This window comes from Syngnathus acus, chromosome 5 (genome assembly GCF_901709675.1).
Source record: "Syngnathus acus chromosome 5, fSynAcu1.2, whole genome shotgun sequence".
In the NCBI taxonomy this organism is placed as follows: Eukaryota; Metazoa; Chordata; class Actinopteri; order Syngnathiformes; family Syngnathidae; genus Syngnathus; species Syngnathus acus.
This window is the reverse complement of record NC_051091.1, coordinates 638,896-656,683: the sequence shown is the minus strand read 5'-3', so window position 1 is coordinate 656,683 and position 17,788 is coordinate 638,896. Positions and strand designations below refer to the sequence as shown.

The 17,788-nt window shown below is 45.5% G+C and overlaps 1 protein-coding gene across 3 annotated transcripts; it reads left to right on the top strand.

Annotated features, from left to right (window-relative positions):
* The first annotated feature begins 1,521 nt into the window (after nucleotides 1–1,521).
* LOC119123557 (transcription factor SOX-13-like) lies at nucleotides 1,522–15,969 on the top strand. Of its 3 annotated transcripts, none has more exons than XM_037252749.1 (13): nucleotides 1,522–2,113; nucleotides 10,894–11,114; nucleotides 11,607–11,694; nucleotides 11,877–12,052; nucleotides 12,145–12,213; nucleotides 12,365–12,476; nucleotides 12,720–12,784; nucleotides 13,329–13,479; nucleotides 13,585–13,703; nucleotides 14,428–14,524; nucleotides 14,638–14,802; nucleotides 14,889–15,105; nucleotides 15,631–15,969. In XM_037252749.1, the coding sequence occupies exons 2-13, from the start codon at nucleotides 10,896–10,898 to the stop codon at nucleotides 15,926–15,928; spliced, it is 1,776 nt and encodes a 591-aa protein (XP_037108644.1). In that variant the 5' UTR covers nucleotides 1,522–2,113; nucleotides 10,894–10,895; the 3' UTR covers nucleotides 15,929–15,969. The 3 variants fall into 3 exon arrangements, with proteins under 3 accessions (XP_037108644.1, XP_037108643.1, XP_037108642.1); XM_037252748.1 differs by having other exon boundaries at nucleotides 11,880–12,052; nucleotides 12,362–12,476; nucleotides 15,631–15,928; XM_037252747.1 differs by having other exon boundaries at nucleotides 1,523–2,113; nucleotides 12,362–12,476.
* The last annotated feature ends 1,819 nt before the right edge of the window (nucleotides 15,970–17,788 follow it).

The window sequence follows — 17,788 nt, the reverse complement described above, 5'->3', positions numbered from 1 at the left end:
TTGGTTGGAAGGTCAGTACAGGCCCGAAGACCTTCAAAATGTGAGGTAAGCGGCGGTCGACACGGAGAACTTTGGATCAGACAGTAACGTTGGGCAAGTGATGATGCAGCATAATGCAGCTTGAGTAGCATGTGCATAGCCACCAGAGAGCAAGAGAAGATAAAGAAAGGAAGGGGGAAGAAAAACAAGGTGGCCAAGAGGCTTTTGTAATGGCCGTGTGGTGGTGGTGGTGGTGTTGTGCCGTCTCCATGGTGACTGGCACAAAGGCTCATGGTTGGCCATTGATGGCCAATTGTATTCTTCACAGCTCTTTTGTTAATTGTTGTCTGCCCAGCTCTCACTTCCTGCTGGGCCCCAGCACAAAGCAAGAAGCAGGAGGGATCAGGAATGGCACATCAACCATCCCCAAGTGCAATCAGCCGCTCTCTACCTTTTGCAATCTCTCCTTTTCTCTCTCTCTCTGTTCTGCCACCATTGAGCTGCATCCCTTTTCATCTCATCGTCCACGCTCCCATGACCCATCGCATGTTGTTTTCCTGGCGGGTCGTTCTCTTAAGTGGGACCCAAAAGACCATTTGCACAGAGGCATGTTTTGAAAATGCCTTTTTCCCTGATCGACGTTACTTTTCAAGAAGAAATAGGAAACAGCTTTTAAGCATATACAATTTTTGGGGGTCTTTGAACTTGCCTGCCCTGCCCTGCCCTGCCCTGCCCTGCCCTGCCCTGCCCTGCCGTCAAGAAACGAAAGCAAACAACCTTGTCATCTTTTATCTTCCCATCTCAACAAATGTGTCTGAGCGGTCGGTTTTGAAATAAGGCCATAGCTTCCGCGCTCACAAATTGGCTGCTCGGTTCCATCAACAAGGTATTGATGGAGTCTGGATGCTGGACTGCTCAGAAGCAATACTATGTCAAAGCCAAAGGGTAAGCAGAGCTGCAGCTCAAATAACAAACACACATTTTCCCCCCAAAATATTTTCCCAAATCTTGTCTCCTTTGTCAACAAGAACAAAAACGCATTGCTGAATAAAACTCCTTTTTTTGGTGACATTCTTTTGTCAACTCTGTTGATCGCTTACATTGTTTCCTAGTTGGATTATGTGACTGGAAAGTATTTACACTGCCATACCATCGATACACACGCTTGTGGAAAGTGGAAACAAACCGGTTTAAAGTCAGTCATTCCAAATTGGATGGACATGAAGTGTCTTGTAATTCTTCTAAATCCTCATGAAATGTTCTAGCGAGAGTGTGGCGGTTTGAAACAGTGGCGGTAAACAGGTTGGGCCAGCGCTCCTCCAGATTTGAAAAAAATCCTATTGAGATGAAATATAAAACTTTCACCGACGGCCGGACAGGTAGGTAGGTAGGTAGGTAGGTAGGTAGGTAGGTAGGTCGGTCGGTCGGTCGGTCGGTCGGTAGGTAGGTAGGTAGGTAGGTAGGTAGGTAGGTAGGTCGGTCGGTCGGTCGGTCGGTAGGTAGGTAGGTAGGTAGGTAGGTAGGTAGGTAGGTAGGTAGGTCGATCGGTCGGTAGGTAGGTAGGTAAGTAGGTAGGTAAGTATTATTACCTGGTAGCAACTTACAATCGCTAGCATTTGCAGCTGTTGTTGGTGCAACGCAATGATAAGTCAAATTCTACGGAGGCATCTAAACTAAAGTGTAAACGTGAACCGAAGCCACCGATGCTTGATATCGATCCTTCCTCCAATGTCTCCGCCCCCAATTGGGTTCTTCTCACAAGCCCCTCAATTTGGAGTCGGACTCACTCTCGCCCTTTAAGTGGGAGGTGAGCAGTGGGCGGTCGCGAACTGACTGGCTGCGAAGCCAGGTTGGCTGGCTGGGCTGCGGAGGAGAGGAGAGCAAAGCAGAGGAGAGCAGAGCAGAGCAGAGCAGAGGAGAGCAGAGGAGGACGGCGCCGCCGCCAACATTTACGCACGTTCCTGTCGTGCCGTGCCCGCGGCTCGCTCGCTCGCTTGACACCGACGACAACCACACACAACCAAGCTGGTTTCATCAGCTTGCCACCCAACGAATAAAGACGAAGAGGAGCTCTACGGAACTTTTGCTTGAGTTTGCAACGCACACGGACTGCCTGCCTGCCTGCCCGCTGAGGGTGAGTGCGCTCTCTCTCTCTCTCTCTCTCTCTCTCTCTCTCTCTCTCTCTCTCTCTCTCTCTCTCTCTCTCTCTCTCGCGCTCTCTCTCGCTCTCTCTCCCCCCGATTTAAACAGCAGTTAAAAACATCAATTAACATGATCGGCTTAAAATCATAGTCATAATGTATATAATTTCATCTTTGCACGTTTTTTTGTTTTTGCATGATATTCTATTTGAGTTTTGCTTGTGAATTTGGCAGAAATATGAGGCTGACAACTTGGCCATCTAGAATTTTGGATGATGATGATCATCATGATGTTGGCAGACGCAAATGAGTGATTTCAAAGTCCACCCAAATCAAGTTGCGTTGAAAAACTTCTTAGTTTCCTTTAGTTTAGTTGAAAAATTATACTTGTCTTATTATACGCATACTGTGTGTGGTTTTTTTATAGTTTTATAAACTTTGTTCAGCTTCATATAATCGGCGTATATCACAAGTCCCTGGTTCAGGGGCGTATCAACAAATTCTGTGCCCCTCTTCCAGAAATGTATCGCCCCCCCAACCACTTTTTGGCTTTTCAAAAAGTTTTTTCCCCTAATTTATCAACAACAGCAATGTCATCAGTAATAACTGATATGCAAAGCATGTTGGAAAATAATTTTGTCATGTTTTTAATAATGTATTTTAATAAATCTAAAATTCAATGATTTCAATTCAAATAACTACTTTTTATTTAATTGTTGTTGGCATCTGTCCATAAATGTCCCAAAAATTGCACAAGTCCGTCTAATATTTCTTCAACAGATGAAGCAGATCAGACTGATTACAAATAATAAGATTTTTTTTTTAGATATGTTATCCATGGATCCATAATCTGAACCGCTTTACGGTCTCGGCTATACTGGTGCCTAGCCCAGCTGACTCTGGGCACCCTAAATTGATTAGCAGCCAAATATAGACATGTTAAATTCCTTTTTTTTTTTTCTTTTTCAATTCTTTCGGAAGCTGTACCAAAATAAATCTAGGGTGTTTTTACCCTTGTGATACGCCTGTTATTACAGCCAGCTGAGCGCACACAGCTATTTGTTGACTCGTTTCAAAAGTGTATTTCCTAATTTGAACACTCAAAGAACAAGAAGAGCCGCTGTAAAGCTTCCCATTTTCTTCATGTATACCTGGGTAGTGGATGCCTGGAGCGTAGTACCTCCATTTTCTCTCTGTGACTCTGCTTCATCATAAATGTCTTGCATTGTGTGTTGTGGTTTAACCGGAGGTGTTTCATCATGTTTGTTGTGTTGCCGAAACTAGTCATTGTTTTTGCATAAAAATCACAAAATGCATCTAAAATAGCTCCGCATGTTTGTCCATTATGTCTACTTCTGAACCTGAACAACTACTAAGCACTGCCTCGACGTTTTAGGCATGATGCGTCTATTAAAAAAAAAAAAAAACACATTTAGACAATCCATGAGTACTTTCACTGATAATGCGCTTCATTACCTTGAATGACTGGCTATCAAAAGTATTGACACTTTGCTTTGAGAATTTGAGAGCATGAAGCAGTTTTGTCGTAGCTTTTGATATTTCATAATCAATCCGCAAATTGCTGGCGATTGTTTCTTTCTTTCTTTCTTTCTTTCTTTCTTTCTTTCTTTCTTTCTTTCTTTCTTTCTTTCTTTCTTTCTTTCTTCACACACAAAATGACCAAAGAAGAGGTAGGTATTTCACCCTTGACCTCTGACCCGGTGCATTATGAAGTTTCGTCTTCTCAGGTGGACGGGTTCAAACTGGTTGAAAGGTAACCGACTAATAGCCCCCCCGCCCCGCCTCTTTACCACCCATACACGCTCATTAATTGCTTGAGTGAAAATATGGGCGAGGGGGTTGTTTAATTGGCGAAAAAAGACGAGGGAATGAAAGAAGATCTGTTTGCGAACAAATCCACTGCTCCTCAATGTCATTCACAGGCTAACGCTATTTGCGCTACATTGAACTGGAGGATTAATATACGGTAGCAGTAAGAGAGACAAACACTAACTAGCATGCCTGGCTTCATAACGGAACATCCACTTGTGTCTCACCACTTACTCAATTGCTGGGCTTCAGTGATGACAAAATAAAAGCGTGATGCAGTGGGTGAACGACGTCATCATCGTGCAAGTGACCAATCCATCATGAAATTTAACAACACTTTTAAATCGCCAGCCCCAATCAATTCATTGTGTTGTGTTAGAATTTATTGACACTCTTTTCCAAAACTTTGAGCCTGCATGCAGTGTGTGTACAAAGATATATGTATGCGTAGTGTATGTACCATTTGCGATACACTGAACACCGCCATGATGGCAGTAGAGCAGACAAAAGTCTTTTTTTTTTCCCCCTCATCTCTCATCCTGACCTCCTATATCCTTTGGACATTGTTCTCTGAATCCTATTGAACCAGGAGTCCACAGAGAACACCACAATAGAGTATAATTATGTGTCCGTGTGTGCGTGTCTGGCTTAGTCCTTTAGAACAGTGTGAGGCCGGCCGGCCGGCCGGCCCAGCCAATCAAACAGAACAATGCCTTTTGCGCGGAAACCTTGTGATCTCTTTAAATAAAAGCCTCTGGCTGGCGGCATTGTCTCTTTGAAAGAATCATAAGGAATGTGGACGTTCCAACTTAAGTGCTTGACTGAGTGATCAGCACGGTGACATTTGACAACTTGATCCACATTGACTGAAAAAAACGTCAACCCCCTTATCTTGTTTTTGCAATCCGATGCAAAAGCAGCCACTGATTTTGCTCTTTGCATAATTGCTAGTGAGCATGACGGTGTGCAAGTGTGCATGGTCAAACTACAAGCTTCTACAGGACTAAGGTGTGTTTCATGAAACAGTATTGAAAAGAAAACTTTTGTTGGGAGCGGTTGCAGTTGTTTCTTAATGAAGCTTAACTGCTTTCTCTTCTGACGCACTTCCAAAAATGCTCATCGCTGGATTCGCTTCTATTATTTGTATCATAGACATGTCTGCGCACGTTTATGGGCTCCAAACGCTCAGTGGCCGTAGCATTAGGTACACCTGCATTCCCTTGATGAGCAGAGATGGGTAATAACCAAATACCCAAATATCCATTTGGCGGCATATACTAGAAATGACATTTCTAGCTCATGCATGAGGCTAGTTTAAAAAAAAAAAAACAGTCAACGTGATAGCGTAAATAAGAGCCGCTAATACTAATACGTACATTGGTTCAACGACTGCAGTTTTTGGAGATTTAAAAATAGTAACTGCAGAAGACTTATAGTGCTTGATGTACACCAAATGTTGCCCAAAACATTTAATAAAGCACACCAAATGTTGGCCAAAACATTGAAAAAAGCCAGACATTCAATTATTTCAAATCGATCAAATATTACAAATGTGCTGCCGTAAAGAAGACAAAGAAACCTAAAATGAACAAGCTCTTCCCACTATTTAGTTTGGACCCATATCGGATGCATACATTTGAATTCTCAATCTCATTTAATTGAAGCACTTTGTCCCTGTTAATAACGCTTGCAAAAGAACTGCCGTCGTCAAGTCAAATGTTCATCCTAATCCTAAATGTGGGATTGAAGATGCCTAACCTATTTCAGTCTATGTGAGTCTGTGGGCACAGCATGTGTGCAAAGCAAAGCGTGTGCCATTAAGGTGCTCAGTGAGCAACTTCAGGCATGATCTCTGGCTTATTGGCGCTGGTTAAGAACTGTGCCACAAAGTTGTTTGCAGCACATATATATATATATATATAGTTATATGAACCCGCACACAAAGACTAATGGCCTCCTGTCGCTTCTCACCGTGGAGATGAACAGGCCCGCCGCAGTTGAATCACCTGTTGTGCTCAAAGGCGTTTCCATAGTAACAGCCTTGGCTCCTTGCCCCGTAAGACCCTCAACAAACACAGACCCCCACCACACTTATTTGGAATGCCATAAAATGCGCGCGCACACGCACACACACACACACACGCACACACACACACACACACACACACACACACACACACACACACACACACACACACACACACACACACACACACACACACACACACACACACACACACACACACACACACACACACACACACACACACACACACGTGGCTGCTCTTCAGAAGAAAGGGTGAATGTAGTGAGGATATAAAGTGTGCCGGGCTAAAGAAGGGAGCACATTGTGAGAGTCAGGCTTTCTTTGTGTGTGCTACCCTCAAGGAGCCCAGCGTGGAAAGGGTGGGTGGGAAGGGTGGGGGGGAGGCGCCTTTTGTAAAGTAAGTTAAAAAAAAAGTGGCCTTCATACACATCCTTTCTTCCCTTTCTCTTTATTGGGAGCGTGTTTTGTCTCCTCCCTCCCTCCTTCCCGTCTTCCTCCTCAACCCTTCTTCTATAAATGCCACAGTAACGTCTTGCTAGCTATCACAATAGACGACCTGTTTTATGGACAGTGTGTGTGAATGTGTGTTTGGAGGGGCTTCAGGGAGAGAAAGAACGAACCTATGCCTCCGAAAAAAAGACTGATGATGTCTCAATGATGGAGGAAGGGGCCTATTTTGACTGTACACAGTATACGGTCTCCTTTTCAGCGAGACATCCAACTAGGCTCTTTTTAACAAAATGTTCCTCTACCGCGTTTGATGGACATATTGACGTAATTAGAATGATTTTTCGGACGGATGCCCAGAAGCTGGAGGATGAGAAGTTTTGAAAAAAGGACGGGCCAAGCAAAGATGGTAGCGGCTTTTCCTCCGTCTCTGGTGTGGAGGGACGGACGGAGGGACGGACGGGGCCCTCGGCCAAAGGCTCCCGCAACCGTGCCAAGATTGAGCTGAATGATAATGATTATTATTTGGGTAGGTAGCACCTGGACCCGATGAGGGAAGTTGCCATCACTAGTTTTTGTTTGATCCAGGCGGATTATCAAGGTTTGATATTTTCTCCACGTACACAAATTTAAATAGTGAGCATCTGTTCTTGATGACTTGATTCTTTGGATTGTCCTCAATGTTTCAGTACCCTTGACATCAAAAGGCCAGGAGAACAGAGGAAGAGGGGGAATGGAAGGGTGAAGAGTGGGAGGCTTTTGTGTCTCCAGCCTGGAGAGCTCCTTCTCTAATGAGGCCCGGCCACTAACGCAAGAAGACTGGGCGTGCGGGCGGGCGAGCGAGCGAGCTATTTACTCACCATTGTCCAACATCCGTCCGTCCCTCCCTCCCTCCCTCCCTCCCTCCCTCCCTCCCTCCATCCATCCATCCATCCATCCATCCATCCATCCATCCATCCATCCATCCATCCATCCATCCATCCATCCATCCCAGCTGACTTCGGGCAGTGACTGTGGACGTTTTTGTCGTTTCACTCAAAAGCAAATTGGTCCAGAAGTCTGTGAAAGGCCGCAGCCTATAATTGTGTTTGTTTACTACCACGTGCACCTACCTAGCTACCGCATCAACAGTTAGTTAAATCTGCCACTTGGCTCTCTCTCACTTTCTTTCCATTGTGCTTTTCCGCCTCAGGCACTTGAGAAGAGACAATGTAATTCCAACAACAAGTTGCATGGCTGCGTGCGGAGACGGTCGATGTACAAGAAAGGAAGGGCAACTGCCATGGGGGGGTTTGACGTGTTCCGACTTGTAACTTGTAAAAGTGTTTCACGAGAGGATGCTTTCAATGCTCAAAGCAATGGCTGGATTTTGCTTTGGGGTATGCTGGTTCCATCCCCAGTTCATCTGAAGCCCAACAACAAGCTTTTGAAAACTTTAAATCTGATACTGTGTATGTTTCCACACTAAGCTGTTTATTTATATCAGCGTCACTTCCTTGTGGTGCCTTCGACTTAAAGCCTTAATGACTGCATGTCTTTGTTGTGCTTAGTGGATGTGTCTGAGTGAGATGAAAAACAAGTGTTAACTCCAGAGGCCATCAGCTCCGCAACCCTGGACCATTTGGTGCGCTGCCACATTGGGATTGGCATTTTGGGGAAAATGGAAGCACATCAAATGAAAAGCTAGTTTGGCAAAATGTGAGAGGGTCCCCCTTTCAGGACTGCCAGACTGCAATGGGCAACATATGTATGTAATATGAAACAGTATGGACAACACACAATGGAATATGAAACCATATGAAATAAAGTCGCGTGGAATTCCAATGAATCAATTGAGGGTGTCCCCCGCCTACTGGCCAAAGTAAATTGCTTTATATTTCTTGTTTTGCACAATATCGCAACTTGATTGGATCCATTCAGCTCATATTGCTCACTGTCCTTTGGCATTGGTGTATTTCTTCTTGATAAGACAATGCTCAGAGTAGCTTTTAGAAGTCCGCTTAGAGCTCAACATCTCGTTTGTGTCAGTGCAAAGTGAAAAACAGCAAATGATGTTCAATCAAAATGAAAGGTGTAAGATAGCAACTCTATTTATAATGGTGCCTAACGCACTGTATACAGATGTCAAGATCAGGTTCCACTCGGGTGTGCTCAGCTGCAGATATCTATGTATCTATCTGTCTGTCTGTCTGTCTGTCTGTCTGTCTGTCTGTCTGTCTGTCTGTCTGTCTGTCTGTCTGTCTGTCTGTCTGTCTGTCTGTCTGTCTGTCTGTCTGTCTGTCTGTCTGTCTCTCTCTCTCTCTCTCTCTCTCTCTCTCTCTCTCTCTCTCTCTCTCTCTCTCTCTCTCTCTCTCTCTCTCTCTCTCTCTCTCTCTCTCTCTCTCTCTCTCTCTCTCTCTCTCTCTCTCTCTCTCTCTCTCTCTCTCTCTCTCTATCTATCTAGCTTGCATTGTTGCAGTTGAAGGTCTTGTTTTACAAATTCACCTTGACACATTCCTGGCTGTCAACAAGTGAAATTGTGCGCATAGCATTGCGTCGCCGGATGACACAGTGGCTCGCTGGCTCTCTCGGGGAGCGTGTGAACACCACGTGTGACAGCTCTACTCATCAGACTTTGTGAAGACCCAGGAATAACTAGTATCAGCGTTGGACAAAGCACACTGTGTGATAGCACGCCGTTCATTCACCAAATTGCACAATCAATACATCAGCTTAAGCACAAAAGGCTGGCGTGTATTTCTTGGCTAAACATTGTTTTCATCGTCAACGCTCTTTACTTAGCGAGAACAATGCTTCCAACCAGAGTAGACACGCAGGTGCATCTGTAGTTTGCTCAACCTGCGGCTCTTTTTATTGTTCTGTCAAGCTTTTGTTGCTTGAATGATTTCATGGTTTAGTTTCAGAACTCACACACACACAGATATGCTACGCATACTGATACTCAATTTTCACGTTTGGAACAATTACGGTCGGTGAAGCGACTTTTTGAAGTAATGCGGCTAACAGGATGACAGACAAACAATAAGACGTATGCTGTAATTGCTGAGAGTCCAGTCCATTCTACAATTTGTACAAACATTCCAGAAAACATTTTTTCCTTTTGTGTGCTTTCAAGAAATGATTGAATAGACAAGATAGTGGGACTTTTACACCATTCAAAAGTAAAAGTAACAGCACACACACCGTCTTTTCTGGACTATAAGGCGCACTTGAATATAAGCCAACCGGATAAAAATGTCAGGAAAGAGATGGCTCTTTGAGGACAGATCCCTTTTATTATCATTTATCATTTGTGTGAAGAAAGATTCATTCTGACGATTCTTTTTTTTTTTTTATCTCAAACTTATGCAGCTCTTGGCTTTCAGTAATAAACTCATTTTGAAGTTCTCATCAATAAAAGGAAACCACTCAAGAGTAATCGATGTGCTATATGTGCTGCTTTAGTTCATATCATATTGTTGACAAAGAATAGTTAGTGTATATTTATACTAGTCTGAAATGCAGGCAGGCAGGCAGGCAGGCAGGCAGGCAGGCAGGCAGGCAGGCAGGCAGGCAGGCAGGCAGGCAGGCAGGCAGGCAGGCAGGCAGGCAGGCAGGCAGGCAGGCAGGCAGGCAGGCAGGCAGGCAGGCAGGCAGGCAGGCAGGCAGGCAGGCAGGCAGGCAGGCAGGCAGGCAGGCACGCAGGCAAGCAGCCACGCAGGCAGACAGGTGGCTTTGTTGAAATTCACAATGGTGTTTTGGAGAAGGAGGGGCTCCAATCATCATTGTGTTTCTGCAGAACGCTTTGCATTTTTCGCCGTGTTCCCAAGTCGGTCGGCACATTCCGCTGGCATTGTTATCCGGCCCGTTTCCTACGGCCGGCGGCTTTTGTCTGTCTCTCCCTCATTGTCCTTGCTTCCTTTGTTCCGCAGCTCCAACAATGGCTTTTTTTCTGCCTCTTTATATATATGTGCACTTTTTGCCCTTGTGTGTTCAGTTTGTTTTGTTCTGCTGTCTGCTCTGTTCTTTCTTTCACCCAGTTGCAGAAGTGGCAATTGTAAACATATGGCCATAAATGGACACACCGGTTGGTTCAAATGTTCTCACTCTCACAATGGTTGATTGCAAGGCCTAGCTACACTGAGGTGTGTTCTCTTCTCTTTTGCCTCATATTATCACGCAAACAATAGGCTTTCGGTATTTTTGCAACCAAACCGTCAATTAACCCTCAACCGGGACTTCAACAGTGAGTTGCGATAAAATAGCGATGTTCTTCCAAACACGTGCTTGGAGTCGCCGGTCTGTCACTCGAGGTGAAACTGATCTCGAAATGAACACAATGAGCAAAGGTTCCCAGGTGTCAAATGTATTTGTCAAGATGTGATCAAGGAAAACGAAGCGCATCAATGACTCATAAGGCCATTCAGTCCCAAGTGTGACAGTTAATGATGTGTTATTATTGTCTGAAAGGAATGGTTGAGCCCAGCCCTCCAGCGCTAGCGCTGCGCCTCCTCTCCGATGTGGACGGCAGCATGACGTGTGTCAAAGTGGAACAAGAGGAGATTGCCAGAGAAAGCGGGCTTGCCAACACCCAAGCTACTCTCAAGATGTCTCCCTCTCGCGACTGGCTGCTGGGGAATCAGCCTCTGGTGGCCCGTCAGCTTACGCCGCCGCTCTCCTGTTCGCCTTTGGTAAGTAAGCAAAGACAAACTTGAATGCATATTGGCAATTTCATTGAGCAATATTTGGAGGCGTAGCAAAATGTTCAATTGATAGCACGTTTGTATGAAAGTTGATTTTGAAGCAACTTGTAGTGTCGCTTTGTGGTATAAAGTCAACAAGTTCATTCATGGAACACGGCTGGAAATGTTAAGTGTTGAGCAGGCACAAATTTGCTCCGATTGTTTGACCAAGCAACATTGCACTTACTGTATACACAGCCACTTGTCGCTAGGCGGAATACTTACTACGTGGAGCGCAATCCGTTGTAGACACACACCCATGCAATACAAATGGCAAATGTCAGTCACACCCACTAGGCTAGGGCAAGGCTGGAGCTAAGTTGTCGGGACTAACACACCAGGCAATTTCTTTCAAAACAGCACAAAACGTTGATTTACTATATTGAGCAAATGGACTCTGTGTTTGTTGAATGAAGATGTGCGCGTGTGGCCTCTTGTCAGGAGGATTCTCCGGGTAAGGAGTTGCCACACATACAAAGCCCGGTGACAGTCAAGATGCAGGATCCGCCAAAAGGACAATCCAAGGAAGGTGGGTCCAAACTCTTTCAAGCTCTTTGTCCCCACTAAGCAATTTGATCAGACACAAATCAGTCCACGAGTGATTCTATCCAGTTTGTGTCAGTTGTGTGCAGACATGTCTAACCCAGGTCCAGAAAGGTAAATGAGCTCCCGACCCGACCCGACCTGACCTGTTTTGCTTGAATCAACCAGCAGGAAACCCAGAGTCTCTGGCGGAGAAGGAACTTCAGTTGTTGATGATGATCAACCAGCTGAGTGGACTGAGGGAACAACTCCTGGGTGCCCACTCTGAGCAGAGGAACATGGCTGCCTTGCTTCTGGAAAAACAGCAGCAGCAAATGGAGCTGGCTCGGCAACAGCAAGAACAGGTAGGGATACTTATTGGCACACTATCCTGATCCTGCATAGCACATACAATGGCATACGTATGTGTGTTTCAATCACGTGGATTGTGTCTCAGATTGCTAAACAACAACAGCAGCTGATCCAGCAGCAGCACAAGATCAACCTTCTTCAGCAGCAGATTCAGGTCAGCTGAATTTGGAAACTTTCCTTCCCATGTTCAAAATTGTTGGTGCATTGGACTCATTGGCCATTTCAACCAGACTTTCTTTCCATTTGTAGTGATTTCTCTTGTGACATTGTAAGTTGAATTTGTCCTCCCTCCCTTCCCCCAGCAGGTCAACATGCCCTACGTGATGATCCCCGCTTTCCACCCCAATGCCCAGAACCTTTCAGTGCCCTCTGAGCCACAGATAAGCTTGCCGTTGCAGCCCATCCCATGCAAGCCAAGTTAGTCAATGCTGTCTTCATGTTACAAAACATTTCAGATGAAATAGGTTGGACTGTACCATATTTAGCCATTTGGGGAATCGAGTAGACTGGGAAAGCGCTTCGTGAAAGTGATGTGTTCCAAAAGGCAAATACTCTTTGCTAAATATGCCAACGACATGGCAATGTGTATTTTTCCCCCACTCAATTTGAATCGGTTTCTTTTTTTCCCCCGTCCATTTCAAACTGTCATTTCTTTTTCAGCTGTCGACTATCCCATGCAGTTGCTGTCCACACCTGCCAAGAGGAGCGCTGGTTCCTTCCGACAGGTACCATCATGTTCAAATTGCCGCTCTTTCTCTTCATTTCAATTCTACTTTTATTATTTATCGATTGTTTTTTTTCATCGGAAAAGCCCTATTTAAGGTAGAAATATCATTGAGGAAGCAATGAATGATTAAAAGTCAGCATTATATGTATATACTGTGCATCCAGATAGTGTGACTCTACAGGTATAGAAATTGTCAAACACACCACACCCTGTTTTCAAAGGCTGCTGTCTTTTGTTCATTTGCGTTTGTGGGGACGACATGTTCTCAAGTGGATTCCCGGACCTCGTTAAACAAAAGACAAGTACAAGATGCTGCAAAGGGCGTGACAGATACGCTCAGACATGCTTGCTTGACACATAGCTGTCACGGACGAGGCAGGGCAACCGTGTGCAACACGGGCTCTTTATTTAGGGGAAGGGAGAAGGAGACAAGGAGGAGAGCAGGTGCACAAGGCGGTGGCAAAGCAAGCTCCTGCGAGCGACCCTTTGCTTTTGACATACTTTTCTCACACCATTGACTCCATCTGGCTCTTCCTTTTTAGGAAGCCGGTCAGCCCTTGAACCTGACGTCCAAAGCTGGAAAAGCCCCCAGTCCAAAATGTATGGAGATGGCATATGTGGGGATGCAGAGCACGTACAAACACAGGGATCTGCCAAAGGACGCATCAAGCAGCCCGCCACAGTCCACCCTCAGTGAGTTGCGCTCAATCGCATCATTTCACATTGTAGCAAAAAGGATTAGTATCTTGAAGTCTTTGAACGAAAACATTCTCTCTCTCTCTCTCATGTCTGGCTCAGCTTTACTCCGAGACAGTGATGTGGTCACCCAGGCCATTCATGATGCCCAGCAGCTACTGAGGAGTCACAACGCTGGAGGGCACGAGCGAGAGAAAGAAACAGACACCAGCAGAAAAGTGGTCAGCCAATCTCCAAATATTACAAACCTCTCTTTTTCTTGACACCATCATCAGCATCAAACTTATCTTTTTTTTTTTTGGAAACACGAGTTCATCTCTAAGCAGCCCCTTTTGCATCCACCAGCGCAGCGCACTATTTGAAGGTCACATGTAAAACTTCTATTCTAGTCTTTGAGGTGGCTGGCGTGGCTGGCGTGGCGTGGCTGGCGTGGCGTGGCGTGTTGGTCCGAGTGTGGCACTAAGGCCACAGCTGTTGCACAATACCACAAAGGGCTGTGTGTGTGTGTGTGTGTGTGCCATTGACGTAGCCACCTGCCTCCTCCTTTGTCTACTGTAACATTGTAGATCCAGCTCCACCTTGCCTCTAAATGTCCAAAATCACTGGACTGTTTTTTTTTTTTACTGTGCAATGGGAATAAAATGTTCATCAATGTGAGCTGCCGGTCACATTCCCAACACCCTGGTCTCCTTCACCTCCTTCTCTTCCCTCCCTCCCTCAGACAATAAACACCATTTCTTTGTCCTCATTCTCTTTCTTCTCATTCACAGCTCTGGTTTTGAACAGCTGCCGACGTCGTACTTGTCCGCTGTACATTCCGTACGGCAAAATAGCCGGCTGGCCGTGCTACGCCTCGAGCACGCCCTTCGAGCAGCTCACCTACTATTTTCTTTGGTACGACTCCAATTCCAAGTTTGTGACTTTTCACGTGGCTTTTCTCGACAGGAGTGCAAATATCCTCCTTGCGGTGAGAGAAGCCTTCACTCCGAGCGCCGCCACGCATTGCTGGCCACTGACGACCACCTCAGCAGTGACTCTGAGAGTAAGTGGAACCCAACCGGCACGACAGGAACGGTGACATCATCCATGTGATCGTTACAGAAATACCAAATAGCCATCGTGACGGACCTATTGTATTGTATGAACTTGATTTAGGTGCCATGCAGGTCCCAGGCAGCTACTCTGAAGCCCGCCCCCTTCCGTCCGCAGGCCACATCAAGAGACCCATGAATGCCTTCATGGTTTGGGCCAAGGATGAGCGCAGGAGAATCTTGCAGGCCTTTCCCGATATGCACAACTCCTCCATTAGCAAGATCCTGGGTGAGTAGTATCCAATCTTTATGCTCATTGAAAAGTAGAAACCCGAGCGACTCGCTCGAAACCTCACTCCTGCCTGCCCACTCTAGGCTCCAGGTGGAAGTCCATGTCCAACCAGGAGAAACAGCCCTACTATGAAGAGCAGGCCAGACTGAGCAGGCAGCACCTGGAGCGCTACCCGGACTACAAGTACAAACCCCGGCCCAAGCGCACCTGTATCGTGGAGGGGAGGAGGCTGCGGGTGGGTGAATACAAAGCCATGATGAAGAGCCGGCGACAGGAACAGAGAACAACCTACGCCAGGAGGTAGAAATACCACCCACCCGCGCTTCATTTGTGCTATCCACTACTACTAAATAGCAGTGGCCGCTTGCCACTGCTATACTGAGGACAGACAGAGTGAGGTGGAAACAATTGATCTGCTGTGGCGCCCCCTAACGGGAGCAGACGAAAAAACAAGGATCTGGCCCATGACGGACATTGGTCAGGCGCTTAACAAATTCACCTCACAATTGGAAACCGGGCAATGTATGGATGACCGTTTTTTTCCAGTCACATTTTGCTCCAGATAGCATCATTTAGGTTTGCATTTGAAATTTTAGGGACTGCAGGCGTGGATTTGGGTGTGCGCCCGCTCACACAATGCCAAGGAGGAAAGACATAAATAATGACCTTAAGAGAAACAATCATTGCCAGACACCAATTTGGTCATTAGTGCAATTTCTACATTGACGTCACAGGAGGAAAAATCGTTCACATGCAAAACATTTGATTCTTATTTTTTAGTTATTTTTTTTCCAAAGAAGTGATTTTTTTTGGTGGTCTATTTAGTCCAACAGAACCACAGAGCATCCACTACTCTCACAACGACGCCTTGTACCCGGCCGGCGGCGGCGGCGGCGGCGGCGGCGGCAGCTCTGTCTCCGTGCCGTCCATGTCCTTTCACTCCTCCCTCCTGGATCATTACCTGCCGCAACCTCCGTCGGCATCCCATGGAGTGGAGGGCCCGCCCACAGCCGCCCCTCTGAGACAGACGGACAGACAACGACAGCAGGCACCATACAGCGAAGGAGAGGAAAGTGACAGAGGGGATCCGAGTGAGAGGGAACTTTTGCTCCTGACGGATTGAATTCCAAAGGAACTGGAAATAAAAGAAGTCACTGAATTTTAGGAAGCCGCAATAGCTGTATTCTCCAGTGACACACATCCAATGGACAGAAAGGCAAACTCTTATCTCACTCATTTCATGGATGGGTGGATGGATGGATGGATGGGTGGATGGATGGATGGATGGATGGATGGATGGATGGATGGATGGATGCTTCAGGGAAAAGACACGCCATGCGCTTTTGATAAGACGTGACTCATTTGTACACCAGCACCGCACTGCCTCCTGCTGATTGGGCTTGGTTGGCACAACACAGACAAAGCCTTCTTCTTGCTCGTGTTTCTTTCAAATGACCTCATTTGAACAATTTGGTCTGTTGCTTCATGCATAGCGTGCAGAACTTGGCCTTGTGTATTTTCCTTTTACCTCTGTGTTGACTTTGATGAATGTTTGACTGTTTGGTAGACCTTTGCTGTGTATACTCCGGATGTGCGTCTTTGGTCAGATACTTCCCAAAACTAGATCTATACGTATTAGAGTTGCGGAAAGCATGAAAAGACCACCTTTATGCTTCAGTTCCTTCTATTTCAAATGACAAACTGATAGGAAATAAAATGTGCCTTAAAGCACCATCTTGGCCAGCTACTTCATGAGAAGTCATTTTGGTCATGATCAAAACAACTTGGAAAATGTCTCGATCAGTTCTTCAATTCAACTGTCAGGAGCAGTTTTTTTTGTCTTTGTTATATTGGTCCCCAAAATGTACCTTTAGCTGTGCAATGCTTTCAAAATGAACTGAAGAAACAAGGGTGGGCTCTTGGTTTTGTTCGGCGGCTGTACATATGTGAAGCGATGGTATTCTGGTGCAATCATCTGCACTTTTTCAAAGTTTTGTTCAGTGACAGATTCGGTCTTATTTGTTTGTAATTCCTTTTTGGTCGGATTACGCCCACATTTCGTTCCTAGACAACTGTCCAAAGATGTTACGTGTGCCGGCATCTGTTTTACTATGATGAGGTTATGCGTTTCAACCTTGGCTCAGACCTCCTGCGTGTTGTCCAGATCATCTGGCTTCTTCCCACACTCCCAAACACGTGTGAGCTCCATTGAAGCCTCTAAATGATCCATGGCTGTGATTATGAGAGTGAATGTTCTTTGTCCAAATGTGCCCCGCCCGGGTCAACTGGGATAGGCTCCAGCTCCTAAGAACAAGATAGGTGGATGGTGATGAAATGCCATCGGAAGTGTCGCTACGGTTGCATCTCAGTGCTCACTTTACAGAGAGAAATGAGAAATGATAGCGTTGACCTATGCTGGAAACCAAATGTGGACTTTTTATATTCATCCCATTTGTCTGTATTCTGTCTTTGCTGTAAGAGTTTTCAGAGTTTCTGATTGTCCATAAATAGTCGGTGTGAATGTGATGGAAAACAAACACAGCTGCTCCATTTCAAAACACATTGCTGGACACGTGCATTCTTTTGCATCTTCTAATTGCCCGACATGGGAATTACCCCTGGATTGAATTTCCCTTGGGCCAAATTCCACCTTGACTCATACAAATGGTGAAACCTCTGTGTTGAGGACGCTGCACTGAGAAGAGATGGACATCCCCACTCTTATTTACCTAGAGACATATTGATAAGGCACTGATCGTTACCCCTGCTGATGTAAATACAGAAAGATACTTTTATAATAATAATAATAATAATAATTTTGTTTTATAAAAGGTTGTGTAATTTAAAAGTGTACTTTTCTGTTTTGTCAGAAATAAAAAATGCATTTTGCTCTGTGTGGGTGTGCACTAGTGGAATTTATCAGAGTTGAGTTTGCGCTAGAGGCGGGGTAACGCCTGCCGATCACAAATCATTGTGTAACAAT

Bases quoted from the DNA above. Each gene is read 5' to 3' on its own strand.
- LOC119123557 (XM_037252747.1), top strand. From the start codon at position 10,896: ATGGTTGAGCCCAGCCCTCCAGCGCTAGCGCTGCGCCTCCTCTCCGAT. The intron at 11,115-11,606 runs GTAAGTAAGCAA...GCCTCTTGTCAG, and splicing joins CGCTCTCCTGTTCGCCTTTG to GAGGATTCTCCGGGTAAGGA. The intron at 11,695-11,876 runs GTGGGTCCAAAC...TGAATCAACCAG, and splicing joins AAAAGGACAATCCAAGGAAG to CAGGAAACCCAGAGTCTCTG.